This window comes from Saccopteryx bilineata, chromosome 3 (assembly GCF_036850765.1).
Source record: "Saccopteryx bilineata isolate mSacBil1 chromosome 3, mSacBil1_pri_phased_curated, whole genome shotgun sequence".
NCBI classification, from domain to species: domain Eukaryota; kingdom Metazoa; phylum Chordata; class Mammalia; order Chiroptera; family Emballonuridae; genus Saccopteryx; species Saccopteryx bilineata.
The window spans coordinates 34,926,161-34,948,500 of record NC_089492.1 but is presented as its reverse complement, the minus strand read 5'-3'; the positions used below and the strand labels follow the sequence as shown (position 1 = coordinate 34,948,500).

General features: G+C 42.3%; 1 protein-coding gene across 4 annotated transcripts in view; it reads right to left on the bottom strand.

The window, feature by feature from the left end:
* SNX31 (sorting nexin 31) overlaps window positions 1–22,340 on the bottom strand; it is an 81,605-nt gene that overhangs the window by 23,822 nt on the left and 35,443 nt on the right. For all 4 annotated transcript variants that reach the window (XM_066264639.1, XM_066264637.1, XM_066264638.1 and 1 more), the window contains exons 6-9: window positions 21,001–21,091; window positions 19,024–19,111; window positions 15,510–15,579; window positions 925–1,017 (exon numbers count right to left, since the gene is read on the bottom strand). In XM_066264639.1, coding sequence (XP_066120736.1) covers window positions 925–1,017; window positions 15,510–15,579; window positions 19,024–19,111; window positions 21,001–21,091 — 342 coding nt within the window. The remainder of the gene's footprint in view (window positions 1–924; window positions 1,018–15,509; window positions 15,580–19,023; window positions 19,112–21,000; window positions 21,092–22,340) is intronic.

Genomic DNA, 22,340 nt, shown 5'->3' with positions numbered 1-22,340 from the left:
AATTGTAAAAATTTACAAATACACAAAGACACTGAAATTCCAAAATTTCTGAGACAAATCTACAGTGGAATACCAAGGGGAGAAAATACTAAATCATGGCAGGATATACTTTTTCCCTTTCCTTTTTTCCCCCCAGTTTGTCAGTAAAATTCTCAAAATACCATTTTGAAAATTAGTTTCTCTATCAACCTAAGCATAAATGAATCCTCCATATTTTCTTTGTATTTTGCTCAAAATCAATGCTTTAGTAGTGAACAACGGCAAAATATATAAAGAATTTAAAAAGACAACACAATAAAGTGGAGGCTATTTCTTCTGTTAAAATGTGTCTTGTCAGATTCATATTCATTACTTGGGGATAGGGCTCTGTGACTTGGTACCATCTTTATGGAAACTTAAAAAAATGGACTTTTAGAAATATATCCTAAAGAGTAACACAACCCGTCCTCAAAGACAGAGGATGGGGCTGCAGTGCTCAGAGACCCTGAGCAGGAATCGTACCAGGTCCTGAGAATACACACGGTGAGTATAAATTAGACACAGTCCTGGGCCTCGTGGTGCTTGCTGCCAAAGTGATTGATAGCAGCAAAAGCTGAAAACAACTTGTTTCCAAAAATAAGGAAATTGGTTTGCTAAATGATAACATGACCATTAAATGAAATATATACTCTGTGGCCATTAAAAATGTTGAGGGTCTGTATTAATTAACTTGATAAAGGACTCACAATAAATTGTATTCCTTAAAACCTCTAAACAAAAAGTCTTTATTAATGTTATAATCAGAAAAATTAATGAAAGTGTTCTGATTTTTTGAATCCAAGTTGTAGTGTTTGTTGGGTTTATAGATTATAGAAACAGCCCAATTTCAACATGTTTCTTTAACTCCCTTTCAGGGGATTCCTTTTGGTGCAATATTTGATTCACCTTTGTTTGGTTGTCTTCTCTCTGGAGAGCTTCTAATTTCTGCCTCTGTGCCTGGGTGGGTTTGGCCCATTCTTTTCGAATGTCCTGTATTGCCTTAAAAGAACATCAATTATAAAATTAGCAAACTTATCAAAAATGAATTAATCTGACAAACACATACTCATGTATGAAAGGCTGTAAAAACAGACCCAAGTGGCTATATATAAGAACATAGCATTTTAAAAAGTTACTTTTTAAATTAGTGGGTGTAGAAAAAGATTGTTCAATAGTTTGGGGAACACCCGGCAGCACCTGGAAAAGAAAAGAAAGTTAGTTCTTTCCCCACACCACTCAATCAAATAAATCCAGGTATGTTAAATATCAAAGTGTAAAAAAAAAATTATAAAAGAACCAGAAGTAAATAAAGGTGAATGTTTTTATCTGAATTTGATTTAAGGTGGGGAATATCTTTTTTAAGATACAAAGACAAAATGTCATAATGAAGGAATATATAATAATTGAAAATATATAGAGTAATGGCGGGGTAGGAAGCAATACCGATAAATCTCCCCCAAAACTCAACAAGATCTTCAACCAGAAACAGAAAAACCTATACTTGGAGCTTCCAGATGCTTCGCAATATACCCAAAGGTATGATTGAGTGAAAAATTGGCTAAATATATAACCAAACCCCGAAGGAAATAGGGAGTAAGAAATGCTCCGCCTTCCTCACTAACCTAAACAGGGCGGCTTTCTCTGGTAACTGTGAATATAGAAACTGAGGCAGGCAAAGGGGGTGAATAGATCCAGACTGCGACACAAATGGCCGAACCAGGCTGTGGCACGGAGATCCAAGCCGAGGAAAATCTGATCCTGTGGCAAGCCGGGCAATACAAGCTAACACTTGCGCCAAACCCAAACAAAGAAAGACAAGCGGAGTGGCCATTTTACCCGGTCTCCTGGTCGGTGCGCAGTTAGTGGGCGAGAATTTCTTCCTAGGCCCCGAGAGTGGGTGCCCGTGTTGCCCCGCGGAGAGGCAGGGTCAGAGGCCTTTCTGTGGGCCGAGGGCAGAGTCTCTGGGCAGCCCCAGCGCCCTGGGAGAGCCACGCACGGGAGGGAGTGAGAACTAATTCCAACGGTGGAGATTTTCCGTGCTGGAGGGTGTTTCACTCGGAGGGAGGCATGGCTGGCCTCATATCCTGGTTTGCGCGCGCAGATAAGGAGTGAGCGATTCCTTCGAGTGCCTCGGCAGTGCGCGCCCGTGTTGTCGCACAAAGGGGCAGAGTCGGGGGCCTTTGTGTGGGCCAAAGCGGAATCTTGAGCCTCCCCAGCGCCTTGCAAAAGCCGCGCACGGGGACGGAGCGAGACTCAATTCCAACGCTGCAACTTTTCCCTGCGGTTGGGGGTTTCACTCAGAGCGTGAGACTGCTGGCCGGATATCCTGGTCGCAGACAGTGAGTGAGAGTTTCCTCCAAGCGCCCTGGAAGTGGGCGCCCGCTTGTGTTACCGGACAGAGTGGCAGAGCCAGAGGTCTTTGAGTGGGCGGAAAGCCCGCCTGATTATGCTAGCAGCTCTGACTGACTGAGCCTTACCCAGAGCCCTGTGCTGAGTGGAAATAGAGTGGGGAGTTGCCAGCTCTTTGAGCCTCTTACTATCCAGGCAGAGGCAGCAGCAACCCCATAGCTGGATTATCAGGCTACTAATTGAGGAAGGAAAGACTAGGAGAAAGGCTCCAGGAACACGGACTCTCTCACTGGCAGAGCCTATAAATGCTAATGAGCTTCGACTGCCAACGAGACTAAAGCACAATACATGACATTGCCATAGAGACTTAACAGCTGCAAACCTCTACCTGAGCGTGCCAAAGGGGCAGAACCCGGGGTACAGAGTCACCGACCAGGAAGAGGGAGAGAAAAGAAAAAGCAAGAAGATAACCGCTCAAAATCAAGAATAATCTGCAGACTTTATAACCTATCCCATTTTATTATATTTGTTCGTTTGTTTCTCTTATCTTCATTCTTGATACTTTTTTTTCCTCCTCCAATTTGGCCGATTAACTCTCTAACGGTCTTACTCTCTCCTCTCCTTGAACTACACTACCCATAAGTGTTACATCTCCCATTATCTTTTCTCTTCTCTTCCTTTCTCTCTATGAGGGTTGCACTCTAAAACCCTTAACTCTCTCTCTCTCTCTCTCCTTTCTTTTTTCTTCTTTTAGTGGTTCCCTCTTTTTTTCTCTCTCTCTCTTTCTTTTCTCCCTCTATATTAGTTTCTTCCTTTCTCCTTTACATCTCCTCTCATTCAAACCTCAATAACAAACAAATTATCTTATCTGGGACTCAAACTTATGTTTGTGGCATTTTGGGGGGTTTTTTACTTCACCTTTTTAACTCACTAGCAGTGCTCCCATCCCTGGCTCTCCATATTATCTAGTTCTTGTTCCACTAAATACAATAGTAATTTTTTAATTTGTTCCCCCATTTTTCCGTTTTCCTCTTATTCCTCCCATAACTCTTAGACAACCAACACCTAAAAGCAAATCATTTTATTCTTGACCCAAATTTTTTCCTTATTTGCTTTTTGTGGGTCCATATGCTCTTTTTTTTTTTCTTTTTTTTTTTTTTTTTTTTTTTTGCCCCTTTATTACTTTTCCCCAATTCAGGCCCTCCATCACAGGCATTGTTTGTTATAATTCACAGTCCACCACAAAATTTTCTCAAGAAAGAGGGGAGAGGAGAGAAGAGGAAAAAAGGAGGGGGGGAATAATTTCCTTTTTTTTTTATTTTAATTTTATTTTATTTTTCTTTATTTCATTATTAATTTTTTTTAAAAAAACAACTCTTTTCAATTTTTTATTTTTTTTATTATTTTTTTAAAACTTTTTATTCTTTATTAAATCTCATTAATACTATCAACAAAAGCACCCTCAGATGCCATTAAGGAAGAGAAAATCGAATATCATGGATACAAAAGAAAGAGAGGTAACACAGCTAGATGAGGAAAAATCTATGGAGAAAAAATTTAATATATTGGAAACCTTGGAGCTAAATGACAGAGAATTCAAGATAGAAATCCTAAAAATCCTCCGAGATATACAAAAAAACACAGAAAGGCAATTTAGGGAGCTCAGAAAACAACTCAATGAACACAAAGAATATATGTCCAAGGAAATTGAAACTATAAAAAAAATCAAACAGAGATGAAAAACTCAATTCACGAGCTGAAAAACGAAGTAACAAGCTTAGCTAATAGAACAGGTCAGATAGAAGAGAGGATTAGTGAAATAGAAGACAAGCAACTTGAGGCACAACAGAGAGAAGAAGAAAGAGACTCAAAAATTAAAAAAAATGAGATAGCCCTACAAGAATTATCTGACTCCATCAAAAAGAATAACATAAGAATAATAGGTATATCAGAGGGAGAAGAGAGAGAAAATGGAATGGAGAACATACTCAAACAAATAATAGATGAGAACTTCCCAAGCCTGTGGAAAGAACTAAAGCCTCAAGTTCAAGAAGCAAACAGAACTCCAAGTTTTCTTAACCCCAACAAATCTACTCCAAGGCATATCATAATGAAATTGACACAAACCAACAGCAAAGAAAAAATTCTCAAGGCAGCCAGGGAAAAGAAGAACACAACATATAAAGGAAGGCCCATTAGATTATCATCAGATTTCTCAGCAGAAACTCTACAAGCTAGAAGAGAGTGGACCTCAATATTTAAAGTCCTGAAAGAGAGGAACTTTCAGCCACGAATACTATACCCATCAAAGCTATCCTTCAAATATGAAGGAAAAATAAAAACATTCACAGATACAGAAAAGATGAGGGAATTTATCATCAGAAAACCCCCACTCCAGGAATTACTAAAGGGGGTTCTCCAATCAGATACAAATAACAAAAAAAAAACAGAGCCACAAGTAAAAGCTCCAAGAAGAACACAATAAAACCAAATTTAAACTGTGACAACAACAAAAAGAAAGAGGGGGAGAAGATGGAGATTAACAGTAGCAAAGGACGATGGAGTGCAAAAGTACTCACAAAATAGTTTACTACAATGAACAGGGTAGGGATCCTTTTCATTACTCAAAGGTAACCACCATTGAAAAAACCACCACAGAAGCACATGAGATAAAAAAGATAGCAACAGAGGAAAGATGTATGGAATACAAACAAATAAAAACAAAAGATAGAAAAACGAAAGAGAAGGATCAAACAAGACACAAAACTAACAGAAAGCAAGATATAAAATGGCAATAGGGAACTCACAAGTATCAATAATTACACTAAATGTAAACAGATTAAACTCACCAATAAAAAGGCACAGAGTAGCAGAATGGATTAAAAAAGAAAATCCAACTGTATGCTGCCTACAGGAAACTCATCTAAGTAACAAGGATAAAAACAAATTCAAAGTGAAAGGCTGGAAAACAATACTCCAAGCAAATAACATCCAAAAAAAAGCAGGTGTAGCAATACTCATATCGGATAATGCTGACTACAAGACAGGAAAAGTACTCAGAGACAAAAATGGCCATTTCATAATGGCTAAGGGGACACTGAATCAAGAAGACATAACAATTCTTAATATATATGCACCAAACCAAGGAGCACCAAAATATATAAGACAGCTACTTATTGATCTTAAAACAAAAACTGACAAAAATACAATCATACTTGGAGACCTCAATACACCGCTGACGGCTCTAGATCGGTCATCCAAACAGAGAATCAACAAAGACATAGTGGCCTTAAACAAAACACTAGAGCACCTGGATATGATAGACATCTACAGGACATTTCATCCCAAAGTGACTGAGTATACATTTTTCTCCAGTGTACATGGATCATTCTCAAGAATTGACCATATGTTGGGCCACAAAAACAACATCAGCAAATTCAGAAAAATTGAAGTTGTACCAAGCATATTTTCTGATCATAAAGCCTTGAAACTAGAATTCAACTGCAAAAAAAGAGGAAAAAAATCCCACAAAAATGTGGAAACTAAACAACATACTTTTAAAAAATGAATGGATCAACATACTTTTAAAAAATGAATGGCAGAGATCAAAAGATATATACAGACTAATGAAAATGACAATACGACATATCAGAATCTATGGGATGCAGCAAAAGCAGTGATAAGAGGGAAGTTCATATCACTTCAGGCATATATGAACAAACAAGAGAGAGCCCAAGTGAACCACTTAACTTCACACCTTAAGGAACTAGAAAAAGAAGAACAAAGACAACCCAAAACCAGCCGAAGAAAGGAGATAATAAAAATCAGAGCAGAAATAAATGAATTAGAGAACAGAAAAACTATAGAAAAAATTAATAGAACAAGGAGCTGGTTCTTTGAAAAGATCAACAAAATTGACAAACCCTTGGCAAGACTTACCAAGGAAAAAAGAGAAAGAACTCATATAAACAAAATCCAAAATGAAAGAGGAGAAATCACCACGGACACCGTAGATATACAAAGAATTATTGTAGAATACTATGAAAAACTTTATGCCACTAAATTCAACAACCTAGAAGAAATGGATAAATTCCTAGAAAAATACAACCTTCCTAGACTGAGTCAAGAAGAAGCAGAAAGCCTAAACAGACCTATCAGTAGAGAAGAAATAGAAAAAACCATTAAAAACCTCCCCAAAAATAGAAGTCCAGGCCCTGACGGCTATACCAGCGAATTTTATCAAACATTCAAAGAAGACTTGGTTCCTATTCTACTCAAAGTCTTCCAAAAAACTGAAGAAGAAGCAATACTTCCAAACACATTTTATGAGGCCAACATAACCCTCATCCCAAAACCAGGCAAGGATGGCACAAAAAGAGAAAACTACAGACCAATATCTCTAATGAATACAGATGCTAAAATACTAAACAAAATACTAGCAAATCGAATACAACAACATATTAAAAAAATAATACATCATGATCAAGTGGGATTCATCCCAGAATCTCAAGGATGGTTCAACATACGTAAAACGGTTAATGTAATACACCATATCAACAAAACAAAGAACAAAAAACACATGATCTTATCAATAGACGCAGAAAAGGCTTTCGATAAAATACAACACAATTTTATGTTTAAGACTCTCAACAAAATGGGTATAGAAGGAAAATATCTCAACATGATAAAGGCCATATATGATAAACCATCAGCTAACATCATATTAAATGGCACTAAACTGAAGGCTTTCCCCCTTAAATCAGGAACAAGACAGGGTTGTCCACTCTCTCCACTCTTATTTAATGTGGTACTAGAGGTTCTAGCCAGAGCAATCAGACAAGACAAAGAAATAAAAGGCATCCATATCGGAAAAGAAGAAGTAAAGGTATCACTTTTTGCAGATGATATGATCCTATACATCGAAAACCCCAAAGAATCCACAAAAAGACTACTAGAAACAATAAGCCAATACAGTAAGGTCGCAGGATACAAAATTAACATACAGAGGTCAATAGCCTTTCTATATGCCAACAATGAAACAACTGAGAAGGAACTCAAAAGAATAATCCCCTTCACGATTGCAACAAAAAAAATAAAATACTTAGGAATAAACATAACAAAGAATGTAAAGGACTTATATAATGAAAACTATAAACCATTGTTAAGGGAAATCGAAAAAGATATAATGAGATGGAAGAATATACCTTGTTCTTGGCTAGGAAGAATAAATATAATCAAGATGGCTATATTACCCAAAGCAATATACAAATTTAATGCAATTCCCATCAAACTTCCAATGACATTTTTTAAAGTAATAGAGCAAAAAATCATCAGATTTATATGGAACTATAAAAAACCCCGAATAGCCAAAGCAATCCTAAAGAAAAAGAATGAAGCTGGGGGCATTACAATACCTGACTTCAAACTCTATTATAAGGCCACGACAATCAAAACAGCATGGTATTGGCAGAAAAATAGACACTCAGACCAATGGAACAGAATAGAAAGTCCAGAAATAAAACCACATATATATAGTCAAATAATTTTTGATAAAGGGGCCAACAACACACAATGGAGAAAAGAAAGCCTCTTCAATAAATGGTGCTGGGAAAACTGGAAAGCCACATGCAAAAGAATGAAACTGGACTACAGTCTCTCCCCCTGTACAAAAATTAACTCAAAATGGATCAAAGATCTAAACATAAGACCTGAAACAATTAAGTACATAGAAGAAGACATAGGTACTCAACTCATGGACCTGGGTTTTAAAGAGCATTTTATGAATTTGACTCCACAGGCAAGAGAAGTGAAGGCAAAAATTAATGAATGGGACTACATCAGACTAAGAAGTTTTTGCTCAGCAAGAGAAACTGATAACAAAATAAACAGAAAGCCAACTAAATGGGAAATGATTTTTTCAAACAACAGCTCAGATAAGGGCCTAATATCCAAAATATACAAAGAACTCATAAAACTCAACAACAAACAAACAAACAATCCAATAAAAAAATGGGAAGAGGATATGAATAGACACTTCTCCCAGGAAGAAATACAAATGGCCAACAGATATATGAAAAGATGCTCATCTTCTTTAGCTATTAGAGAAATGCAAATCAAAACGGCAATGAGATACCACCTCACACCTGTTCGATTAGCTGTTATTAGCAAGTCAGGTAATAGCAAATGTTGGAGAGGCTGTGGAGAAAAAGGAACCCTCATACACTGTTGGTGGGAATGTAAAGTAGTACAACCATTATGGAAGAAAGTATGGTGGTTCCTCAAAAAACTGAAAATAGAACTACCTTATAACCCAGCAATCCCTCTACTGGGTATATATCCCAAAAACTCAGAAACATTGATATGTAAAGACACATGCAGCCCCATGTTTATTGCAGCATTGTTCACAGTGGCCAGGACATGGAAACAACCAAAAAGCCCATCAATAGATGACTAGATAAAGAAGATGTGGCACATATACACTATGGAATACTACTCAGCCATAAGAAATGATGACATCGGAACATTTACAGCAAAATGGTGGGATCTTGATAACATGATACGAAGCGAAATAAGTAAATCAGAAAAAACCAGGAGCTGTATTATTCCATACGTAGGTGGGACATAATAGTGAAACTAAGAGACATTGATAAGAATGTGTTGGTTACGGGGGGGAGGGGGGAATGGGAGAGGGAAAGGGGGTGGGGAGGGGCACAAAGAAAACAAGATAGAAGGTGACAGAGGACAATCTGACTTTGGGTGGTGGGTATGCAACATAATTGAATGACAAGATAACCTGGACTTGTTATCTTTGAATATATGTATCCTGATTTATTGATGTCACCCCATTAAAAAAATAAAATTATATAAAAAAAAGGAAATATAAAACCTCTGCATTTACAAACCACCACCAACAAAACCAACAAGTAAACAGCAAACAATAGAAACAACGTAAACATCCCTAGGAAGAAAATAGGCAGAAGATATGTATCAGCAATAGACAAAAGAATTCTAAATGACAATTATATATTTAACCTTACTAGTAATCAAATAATTTTTTTCCCCTCTGAACTTGACAATGACTAAAAAATATGTATAATTCAGGGTCAGGGGAAACAGGAAGTTCCATATAGAACTGATGGGATTTAAATTAGTACAATTAGCCTGTCCTGCTTTATCATACTTTAAAGATTTTTCTGTTGGTCCTCAGCTAGGTGTGAACCCTTCCGGGGAAGACCCTGGGTCCTCCAGCTCCGTGTAGCTTGTCCAATGTCTTCTACATAGCAAACACGCAATAGACCTTTGTCAATTATCAGGTGCTTAATTACACCTTATTCTGAATATAAGTCTATGCATTACATCCCTCAGTGATATTGACAGGGTGTCTTATCTCTAGGAGGAGAATGAAAAGCTGAATAAATTTTTGACATTGCTATTTAGGTTGGGAGAAAAAGATGAGTTTAGAGAGAAGAAGAAAAATAGTATTTGTTGAGAAACTGTTTTAGATAGATTTTCTCAATTCGCTTTTCTGAACTATTCTGTGAGGTAGGAAAATTACCCCATTTTATAGATAGGTAAATTGAGATCCAGAGATGTTATAACTTTCAAGATGGTTCAGCAAATAAGTGGCAAGAGTTGGATTAAAACCCATATCTGACCACTACACCGTGTGTTAACCAGCTGGAGCTGATTAGCTGATACCTTGTTTAAAGAGGGATGTGTTCTCCATTTCTCACTACTGTACCCTCTGAAGAGGGCACTAGAGTACGTGTGATGGAAGCTCATGAAAACCGTGACTTCTATGACTTCCTGTGGCCCTCCTACCTTTGCCCAAGCTCTTGAAATCTTGGTAGGCAGCTACCAAGCCCAAGACTTTCTCCTTGTTGCCAACTGTTTTCAAAACTGAACCTGGGTGCTGTACCAGAATGGAATCAGCACGGGCATGAAGAACTAAACGCCCTTCCTTTCCTGAATTCTACTTGTTAGAGCCCTGTAAGGACTGTCAGCACAGGGCAATGATGTCAAAGAGAAAGCCTGGCGAAATAAAGTTAAACAGCAATCATGACAGTAAGGACACATCATTCATCATTAGGGGACTTAGCACTCTCAAACACAGAGATTTAAATGTCTGACAGGACAGGCAACATAGCTGTTTTTGTTTCACTACCTTTGTGTTTGTACTTACCTTTGTAAGTAATTATTTTATGGGTGCACGAGTCATCACTCAGATATGCTACCCACAGTACCTCGCTCCAGACAATGAGAGAGTCGTGTTAAATGTCTCCACTCACTTTTGTGGTTCCCCAAAGACTCGCTGATGGCAACTTATGTAGAACCTAATTTTTAAAACGACGTCAGATCCCACCAGTCATGGTTTTCATGAGCTTCCATTACACATAGAGTAAGTACTCTAGCGCCTTCTGCAGAGGATACAGTGAGAAACGGAGTACACATTCCTTTTTTAAAAAGGCATCAGCTACTCGCTGCCAGCTGGTTAAGTTATGGCAGAGCCAGACCAGGCATGTGTGGCCGCTGTGGCCTGTCCAAGGGCAGCGAGCCATGGGGGTGTGAGGGGCTGACTGGTGGCCCACACTCCCCTCACCAAGCCATGGTCCCTGCCTGGAGGAAGGGGTACCTTTTTATAATTTGCACAAAGTTACCATATGGGCCAGTGGTGGCCCTGCTGAATATAGGCCCAGAATTGACCAAGCTGTCAATATTTTTGAGAAAAATCCAGAAATTTATACTTCTGTATGCAATCTTCCATTTGGTTAATGGCACTCAAATTTTTAAAAAGAAGATGAAAAACACATTGTGAGAGTCCACTTGATCCTGGGACATCACTGGGCATATCTGCTTTAGAAAAATTAAAAGAATAGGTCTTAATAGTTAATAAGGATAGTGATATTATTTATCAGAAAAACTCATAAGAACTTTTGCATTATCTTTTTTTTAAAGGATAGTTGCTCCTCTCCCACTCATATATCCTAGGCACCCAGGACACAGCCTCTGCCTTTGGCCATGCAGACTGTGGTTAGGGAGACACATACGTGAACCAGTATTCCCAGTGCTGGGTGAGAAGTGCCACAATAGAAGGTGTGAACAAAAAGGAAGCAGAGAAGAGGGAGGCATTTTCTTCTGGGACGATCTGAGGAAGGCTTCCCAAAGAAGGCAGTGATGGTGGGTCCTTCCCAAAGAGGGCGGGGATGGTGGGTCCTTCCCAAAGAGGGCGGGGATGGTGGGTCCTTCCCAAAGAGGGCGGGGATGGGGGTCCTTCCCAAAGAGGGCGGGGATGGTGGGTCCTTCCCAAAGAGGGCAGGGATGGTGGGTCCTTCCCAAAGAGGGCGGGGATGGGGGTCCTTCCCAAAGAGGGCGGGGATGGTGGGTCCTTCCCTCCTGCTGACCTGGGGCCCCTTTCAGCTTCTCAGTACCTCCACTGGAGTCCGGCAATAATAATGATGACTGGTGACAATGGCACAGGTTATTATGACATCAATGCCAATTTTTTAAAGACTTTGCCAGAGCTAAAGTTTGAATGACAGTCTGTTAAAACTAGGAGAAAATTTAGAGCCTGTTAGTTTAACCTCATTGCTTGACAGGGGATGTCGTAGTTCCAGTTCCAAAAAGATTCAGTGTCTGGTCCCAGGTCATATGCAGAGAAAGCCAGTGGCAGAGCAAGGGACAGAATGCATCTTTGAAACTGCAGTTCAGTGTGCTTTCCATGAAGCCATCTCCTCGCCCCCATAAGCAGAAGAAACACCATCTATTTCTTTCTGGTTTATAGTTCATTCGTGATGACAGATAGAAATCATATTAGGATGCTGGCAGTCCCTACCTCACACCACAAAATATATCCTTGGAAACCATGCCACAAAGGTGCTAATTCCCACAGGAACAATATTAGAGTTAGATGATGTATTCTCAATCAAGGGTGTAATAGCAAATAAACCAAATACAAATAATAATGTATCACAATAGCAAGACTACAATGGTGATGAGTCTCAGTAAGCATTTAAAATAGTAAATTACATGCAAACTCATGTAACACAGGTATAAGTACACTGAGCATGCTTTTACACAGGTCAAAGTATAATATGAAATGAACTCTAAATGATATTCTAGCCATAAAAATACATAGTGAATATTAAACATCTATTGAATAATATTTTGATTTGCCTCCTTAGAATTTAGAAAAACTTTGTAGAAGTGACGAGATGGTCTTGGTCTCTTAAAAAGTCACCTAAGGAAGAATGGGTATTAAGGTTGTGACTCCTCATCTGACATTCTGGCTGCTGAGATCTCTTGTGTCTGTGCAGTCATGTACCCAAATTCTCAGCCTTGTGCCACAAAAGTCAAAGTCCCTTCATGGGCTAGTGGTCTAGTGGGGGAGATGTATACATAAATGATGTTCTGTTCTGTCAAATTCTCAAGTACCATGATTTTGTGTGGCACTAAGAAAAAATACTGCCAATTATTTTATGACACAGTGCCTAGTGACAGCCTTGTGTGGTGCATGAACCAGTCATGCCAACTTTTTTCTGGCTGGTAATTACTTCCCTTTCTTCTGAGGCTTTTAATGATTTCTCCCGCCTTCAGCTGCACGGCTCAGCCTGCACTAGGCAGTCCATTCACATGCCTCTCAGTATAAAACAGCAGTTTCCTCTCTCTGGGCACATAAAGCCTCTATCCACACAAGAGAATATGGAACTGTGGTCATTTCTTCAGAGGTGAACATTTGCTTTACTGCTACAAAAGGGAACCCCACCATTCTATTGTTGCCTTTTGGTATCAGTGACAACTCTCATTCCATGCAGAATCATAGTATAAACTTTTTGAAGTCATTTTAAATGACAATTAGGCTCAAGACATATAACATATCAGCAATAGACATAACTAAAGAGAAAACAATAGAACTAGCTTTGTATCAGTTAGCTACTGCTGCCCAACACACACTCCAAAACTGAAGCATTGCTTCAGATAATACAATCAAAGCAATGCAAGTGCTTAAAAATAAAAGTCACCAGAGGAAGTATGTACTGAGGCTCTTTTTCATTTCTATGTTCTCTAATAAGCCAAGACATCAAAGCCGACGCTTTACTCTTTGCTATACTCAAAATCTTACAGTAGTTTCTATACAGTTGCCTTGTCCCCTTGAAGCACTCACTAAAAGTAATGACAGACCCTGGATTTCTTCCCTCGCTACAGAGTATAGCAGCCTGGATTCACACAACATAAGAGCCACCTGCAAAAAGTATTGTTATATCCTCTTTCTACATCTTCTATAACTTTCTATATCTTTTGAGTCTACTCAATCTTCTGTTAGAAAAATTTCTGTTTCTTCTTACAAATGTAGAAGGCCCACGTGCAGTTAAAACAATTAGTACAATGTCAGGCCCACCACAGGGCTTAGTGCCGACATCATGCCAGAAATAGTTACAGTTTCTGGGCAGACAGCAGTGAAACAACAAATACCTGATTTCATGAAGAAATCATTCTAGTAGGAAGAGGGATAGTAAAACAAATATTTAAAATACATATATAGGCCCTGGCCGGTTGGCTCAGCGGTAGAGTGTTGGCCTGGCATGAGGGGGACCCGGGTTCGATTCCCGGCCAGGGCACATAGGAGAAGCGCCCATTTGCTTCTCCACCCCCCCCTCCTTCCTCTCTGTCTCTCTCTTCCCCTCCCGCAGCCAAGGCTCCATTGGAGCAAAGATGGCCAGGGCACTGGGGATGGCTCCTTGGCCTTTGCCCCAGGCGCTACAGTGGCTCTGGTCGCGGCAGAGCGATGCCCCGGAGGGGCAGAGTATCGCCCCCCCGGTGGGCAGAGCGTTGCCCCTGGTGGGCGTGCCGGTGGATCCCTGTCGGGCGCAAGCGGGAGTCTGTCTGACTGTCTCTCCCCATTCCCAGCTTCAGAAAAATACCAAAAAATAATAATAATAATAATAATAATAAATAAATAGCTTTAAAATACATATATAAATACACATATATACTTGTGTGTTTGTGTGTATGTGTAATGGGGAAATGCTAAGAAGATAATAAAACAAGTGTGGCAGAAATCGGGGTTTCGTCCGAGTGAAATGGAAAGACGTGGGAGGGTGTGAACAGGGCAAGAATCTGACCGAAAATTCTCCCGCTGTGTGAGAGCAGTTTGTGGGATATTTTCACGGAACTCCTTAAATGAAGTTTCCACGCCTCTCTCCCAGAATTGTGAAGCCAGGCTTCAGAAAGGATCAGGCCTCCAAGATGCTGACTGGGTGAAGTGAACACTAGGGGGAGCTGGTGAAGCAGGAGGCAGAACTGAGATGGGCACCAGGTCTTGCACCGTGTATCAGGCAGGCAGCACCTGCTGACCATTCCACTGCTCAGCAGAACCTTCACCGTGCGAACTGGGGAAATGGAACGAGATCAAACTCTAAATTTACTCCCCTGGAGGTGGAGGAGTAGGGATAAGTAGGACCAACTTCATAGTTTGCCGAGCCTGGTGCAAAGTGAAAATGTGGTGTCCCTTGTTCAGAAATTATTAAGAATTTCAAGATGAGACAGCAGAGCATTAGACAAGCATGAGGCCCTTCTGAACACACAGCCCAGTGCAGTGCCACAGGCCACTTGCACATGCATGGGTGCTGGGGCGGGAAGGCTGCTTGTTGGCTCCAGGAAAAAGAAGATAGTGCTGAAGTGAAATACAGGAACGCTGTGTGACTAAATTATTGGGAATATTCTTTCTAGGCTGAAGTAAATTCGTCTAGATGATGGTGAGTCAGCTGCAAATTCAGGCAATGATTGTTAAAATGGAAGTAGAAATCTTTTTTTTTCTCTCTATACTCCACTTTTTTTGGTGTGAGAAAATACACATAACGCTTTTCACTTTAACTATTTGTAACCATACAATCCAGTGGCACCAAAACATTCATAATGTTGCGTCACCGTCACCACTCTCTAAACCTAAAACTTTTTCATCATGCCTAGTGAAAATTCTGTACCCATTAAACAATACTTCCTCCCCTCCCCCAGCCCTGTTTTACTTTCTGTCTCTGAACTTGCCTATTTTAGGTAGGGAGGCAGAATTCATAGGCCCTACAATTTTTTCCCAATGTTTTAAACCCAAGTGGCCCATAATATGTGGTGTTCTTGGTTCCCCTCACCTGCATGTAGATCAAGCTTACAGCTGCTCTGCAGTCCATCAGCATGGAGTCGAGGGATGGGTCCAGGTACCTGCATAATTCAGGGGTGCTGCATTAATTCTTTTTTTTTTTTCCTCTGAAGTTGGAAACAGGGAAGCAGTCAGACAGACTCCCACATGCACCCGACTGGGATCCACCCAGCACGCCCACCAGGGGGTGATGCTCTGCCCATCTTGGGGCGTCGCTCTGCTGCAACCAGAGCCATTCTAGCGCCTGGGGCAGAGGCCAAGGAGCCATCCCCAGCGCCCGGGCCATCTTTGCTCCAATGGAGCCTTGGCTGCGGGAGGGGAAGAGAGAGACAGAGAGGAAGGAGAGGGGGAGGGGTGGAGAGCAGATGGGCGCTTCTCCTGTGTGCCCTGGCTGGGAATTGAACCCGGGACTCCTGCACGCCAGGCCGACGCTCTACCACTGAGCCAACCAGCCAGGGCCTATGCTGCATTAATTCATATGACACAGTGAGCGGGCACAGCTGGGAGTGCCTGCTTTCTGGGGTGGTGGCCCTCTCTACTTGGAACGCAGGAACCTTTTCTGACAAAGCCCCACCCCTCCACGTGCCCAGCCTTCAGTTTGTCCCTCCACCTCGTCTGTCTCTTCCGTTCCCACTCCCTCCACACTGTAGGCTCTTGCCTAGTGCACACTGAGAGCAGAGGGGCAAACCAATAACGCTTCAGGGAGTGGTCTGCACCCTGTTCACACGCAGCCCCACTGAGTCACCAAGTCCTGCGGGAGCTTCCCACCCCACAATACCTGGCACTCTAACTTGCCCGTACCCACACCTATATTGCCATCCTGAACCCGGGACACCCTCATCTCCTGCCTGAGCTGCTCTGGTCACCTCCTCAGGAGGCTGTCTGCTCACTGGTGTTCCCTCGGTCATGCTCTACATTCTAACAGGGATACTCTTTCCTGAGTAACCTTCCAGACTCCCGTGGTCTCAGCAATTAGAGCACTTATTCTGCTCCCTTCCAAGGCCCTTCCCGGACACCCATTTTCATTTCTAGTTCCACCTCTTACCACATTCCCCTCCCCAATACTCAGTATTCCAATCATATTTTCTCTTCTGTCCTTCTGCTTGGAAGGGCACACACCTCAGCAAACCCTGTCCCTGCTGTATCTGCCTCTCCTGGCAGCCTCATCCTCATGTCCCCTCCTCTGGTCCCTACTCTCCAAGGCTGTGTTTAAACCCACTCTTGCTTTCTCAGCACCCTGAGTTTATCCTGATCACTGCTCTAATCAAGTTGATCTTGATACCAAGTATGAGGACCCCTGAGCCCAGGGGCTGGGTCCTCTTCAGAGTTGTCCCTCTGCACCTTGGCAAAGTGACTTGCATACAGTAAGGCTCCATGTCTGTCTCAGGGACCCAGAATCACCAAGACGAATGGAAGTGACAGATATAAGTACAGCAGCACACTAAGAACTGGCAGAAACGGCCAGGGAAGCGCGAGGCAGAGGGAAGCAGGGCCGCTGCTCTCAGATGTGTTAGGCAAATAGGCGATGGAATGGCTGAGACTAGGAAAAGGATGAAAATATTATTTGAAGATCAACTTCATTCTGGGGCGTGGGGAAAGAGGCAGCTGAAACATTCTTATTTATTTTCTATTTAACTATTTCACTCACGCATCCCAGGGGCCCCATGTAACAGACAACAGCAACTGTTACATCAGAGAGTTGGAGAGCCCCCAGACCCATCCCAGACTGGGGCTCTGAGAAGTGAGGGTGGGCACCCTCAGGTCTGGAAAGAAGCATAACATCATTGGAGAGATGTGTCAGGGAATTATGGGTAGAGAAAAATCTCTGAGACTGACTAGGGCTCACTGTGAAGCCTCCTTGCTCTCATCCTGTGAGACTTCCCCCGGAAAGTGAACCAGACACCGGCAGGACCCTGCGCCAGGCTCTCCCCTTCCGGTGAGCTGGTCCCCACCTCTAACAACTGAAGTGAGACCTCCTTTCTTCCCAGTTACCAAGAGCAAAGGCATCTGTCTGGATCTGAAATGTGAGCTTGTAGGCAGACATTTTACCTTGCACATAGGATCTAGCATTTACCTATTTAATGAAGACATAGGCATAGCCCAATTTCTAATTCAAGCTTCAAGGCGAGGAACAGAATCCTCATCTCTCCTTTGCTCAGGCTCTCCGGAGAGCTCATGGGCAACAAGTCGAAGCCCCAGAAATTTCTGTTGTTGTCATTACTATTATCATCATTATTATCCTCAAGATAACAATAACAAACAAAACCAAAATTTACTAAGCATTGGGGATCAGTTTATTTAACCTTCACAATCATCTTATGGAGTAGACTCTATTATTATTATTCCCATTTTATGGATAGAGAAACTGAGTCTTAGACATTTTAGATAACTTGGCTAAGGTTATTCAGCTAAATCCTGAGGGAGCTGGGGCTTAGATTCACATACTCTGATCCCAGAAATAATTGTGCTGAGCCACTCATTATACTGAGCAGCTTCCAGAAGAACGGCTACTCTAGAAACCTTAGGAGGGAACCATGCAAGGGTTTCCTTTTCCCTTCTCAGGGTTCCATGCCAAAGATTTTGACCATTTCTCAGAATACTTTTGAATAACAGTAAATGAACTTCTAGCCTTGCTGGGAATGTCTTTCCAAAATTCAAAACCGTAGAGCAGAGCTCTAGCAGGGCATCACAAGGTCAAGATAACTACTATTCCTAGATTTCAAAATGCTTTGCTTTCAAGCTTCTGTGCTCAGATTACTGAATATCTGAGCCAGGAGAGAGTGAACCAAAGAAGCAATCCAATATAGCCATGGAAATAAACGTTTGAACTACAGGTTACAGGTTATGTGGGGTTAGGGGAGTGTCCTGGGTCTTGTTATTTTCCTTTTTTCTTTTCCTTCCTCTTTGTGGGGCCCCCTGTTTCTTGGGGAAATGGCAGTATTTTCTGCAAGGTGCCCTACTGATCTAGGAATATGGCCGGTCCTGGTATATACGGACTTATCACTGAATTCCTTTCAGAACATAAGCTGACTATATAGAGTTTAAATGCACTGCAAGTTAGTTGAGTCCACCCTTTGCTTCCAGGGAACATCACAATTCAACAAATGAGTCAGACCTGTTCATGATCATCAACAAATTCCTTCAATTAATACAGTCGATAATCCATTCCAAAGCAAGCCCACGACCCACAGTTCCTCACAATTACCTGTTTCCATCCCAACCCCAATAGCCCTTGTTTTTCAAGCCTTACTTACCTTCATGCTGCCATCCTCACAATACTATCCCTCGAGTATTTACTTGAGACCAGTGAAAGTCATCCTCAACATCCTTCCCTTTAGGACAAATAGACCCATCATTGCCCGCTCTGACTTCTTCACTCTTTTCCTCTTCGCCTTCCCCAGTCTCTCACTGGCTGTCAGGCTGTGAGCCAACATGGTTAGAATGACAAATCCTGATCGGTGATGGCAAGACAGCCTCCAGTGCCTCCTGTCACAATGCTTACTCACCACTTCCTGAGTCCGACCTTGCAGTTTTCCACTTCAGAACTTCGAAGACTCACATAAGGGAGTTCAAAGTCTGCTAACTTTTTCATAACTGGGGAGAGAGGAAAGGGAGTCTTACCGCTTGAAACAGCACAGATAGTTTACATTCAGTGGCTTTAAAATGAGAACATAGGACCTGGCCGCTTGGCTCAGTGGTAGAGTGTCGGCCTGGTGTGCAGGAGTCCCGGGTTCGATTCCCGGCCAGGGACACAGAAGTGCCCATCTGCTTCTCCACCCCTCCCCCTCTCCTTCCTCTCTGTCTCTTTCTTCCCCTCCTGCAGCCAAGGCTCCATTGGAGCAAAGTTGGCCCGGGCACTGAGGATGGCTCCATGGCCTCTGCCTCAGGTGCTAGAATGGCTCTGGTCGCAACAGAGCAATGCCCCAAATGGGCAGAGTGTCGCCCCCTGGTGGGCATGCCAGGTAGATCCCGGTCGGGTGCATGCGGGAGTCTGTCTGACTGCCTCCCCGTTTCCAATTTCAGAAAAATACCAAAAAAAAAAAAAAAAAAAAAAGAGAGAGAGAGAACATAAAGCATTTCTATTGGGAAGAATAAAATATAATATTCTCTTGTATCTGTAAGGTTTAGTAAAAAAATAAATAGCCCTGGCTGGTTGGCTCAGCGGTAGAGCATCGGCCTGGCGTGCGGGGGACCCGGGTTCGATTCCCGGCCAGGGCACATAGGAGAAGCACCCATTTGCTTCTCCACCCCCCCCCCTTCCTCTCTGTCTCTCTCTTTCCCTCCCGCAGCCAAGGCTCCATTGGAGCAAAGAAGGCCCGGGCGATGGGGATGGTTCCTTGGCCTCTGCCCCAGGCACTAGAGTGGCTCTGGTCGCGGCAGAGTGACACCCCGGAGGGGCAGAGCATCGCCCCCTGGTGGGCAGAGCGTTGGCCCCTGGTGGGCGTGCCGGGTGGATCCCGGTCAGGCGCATGCGGGAGTCTGTCTGACTGTCTCCCCCAGTTTCCAGCTTCAAAAAAATACAAAAAAAAAATTTATCTTCATAAAATACCAGCAATTCAGTAAGCAATGTTTTACACAGATGAAGAAACAGAGGTCCACAGAGGTCCAGCGCTCTTGCAGCACGCACAGATCCCAGTGGCCAAGCCAACACACAAACCCCTTAACTTCTAACTGCAAACCATATTCCCACAGCTTCCTGGGGACGTATGTAAACTACTTTGAGATAACTGGTAACATTTCACAGCTAAAAAACTCGCACTATCTAGAAATGTATTGCAGAAAGACGCAAAAGCTAGGTGAATTGGACTGTCATCTTCTATTATCTCATTATATCTCTTTAAAGAATCTAAGAACTTATTTATATCAACTGTACTTTATAGAAAGTATTCTTTCACAAGGAGAAAGGATGGTGGGATGAGATGTCCTGATGACTGGAGACTGGCACTCCAAGGGGCGTAGGGTGCAGCTGGTGGTCAGCACCCAGGGCACGTTGGTCAAGGTGAGGTGGACATCAGGATTGGGACCAGGGCAGGCACAAGAGGATGGACAGTTACTGGGAAGACCTGGCTTCTTGCTCCTGTCCATGCCACCTCTCTGGAGTTACTTGTCCCAGCTCGCCCTGATCACAGACGCAACCTCCCATCCCCCCAACTTTTCATCCATGAGTGGAGAACAGTAGTAGAGACCACACACCCTGGGGAGGGGAGTGACCAGCTCTTTCATCTCTGGGCTGAGCACCTGCCTACATGACATTTCTTCTGTCCTTTATTATTATTATTATTAATTATTGATTGACTGATTTTAGGAAGAAAGAGAAGGAAGAGAGAGAGAGAAGCATTCATTTGTTGTTCCACTTAGTTGTGCATTTATTGGTTGCTTCCCATATGTACCCTGACTGGGGATCAAACCCACAACCTTGGAGTTTCAGGATGACACTCTAAATGACTGAGCTCATCAGCCAGGGCTTCTTCTGTCATTCTTACCAGAGAGCTTCCCCTCCTTGCAAAACCGAATGAGAAATAGGCCGAAGTAGCCCAAGAGCTCCCGACACAGTCCAATTTTATGTGACACCACCTTTAGCCAAAGATAAGAAAAGAGGAAATGTTAGAAGTATTCACCATGTACACTATGATGTGCAGAATTTTAAACTGACTGTAAACACAATAAAAAGTGCTTTAATGGGCTGGCACACCTTAAAATAAATGTTTTCTGAATCTGAAATGGTCCATGCTTAAATTTAGAAATTAAAAAAAGTGATAGTGAAGAAAAAAGTATCTGTCCCACCACAATGGACATTAACTGGCTTCAGCTGAGGCTGGATGTCCCACCTCAGATGTGGACATGTCTCCTGGATCAATTAGGGCTTTATTGTCCACTGGAGGGCAGCACTAAATTCTCCACTAACATCTGTCCTACAACATTCACCTTCCTGTGGGCTTAATTACCAGATATTGGGGAAAGGTGTATTTCCTACTACGTGGCTGTCATATAAAAGTCTATGAGCTACAAGCCTTTGATACCCTAGGCCTGCTTCTGTCTGATGCCTCTTGTGATGTTCACATCTAATTTACATGGCATGTAAACACTTGAAATACTCAGGTCCCAGGCACAAGCTACCCTCATTTCAAATTCCTTTTTGACTTTCACATCAAAGGACTTTCATTTCAATACCAATGGGGGCATCTTCCCCAGTGGGTCACAGGACTGTAACCTTGTAGTGTTCCCCTAGCAGGAACTTCCATGCCACTACCCCAGACTCTCCATCATCACCCACCCAGCCCAACTGTTGCCTCTTTAAGACTGGGTTTCTGAGTGGTTTTTTGGATGCCCCACTTACACATCATCTGTAACACCCAAGGATTCACCTTTACGCTGCTGTGCCTGAGACAACACTTTAACCATGGCTCCACATTCTCATGTGGAAGTTGTACAAATGCCAGGTTCAAAGGGGGACATTTCTTGTCCGATATCTGACAATTACCCCTCATGAGGCAACCTTATGAGATGGACAGAATGAGTGGGTGTTCTCAGTGTAGCCTTGCAAAGGACTGGGAACTTTCTCCAACTTTTTCCCAACACTAAGCTGCATTCTCCTTTCTCCCTTACTTTCTTCCCCATGCTCTGGGGGACCCACGGGCCCCTCTGTGCGTGGGGGGAGAGGATATGTGCCGGTAGGTACAGATCTCTGACCCACATCCACTCAAATGACATAGATTTCTCTCTTCTCTGACTCATTATGAAGACATAAATACAAGCACCTTCTGTTGAGTGGAGTAAGCCTCAACAGAAAGAAACAATAATATTTCTTGGCAAATGTTAACAA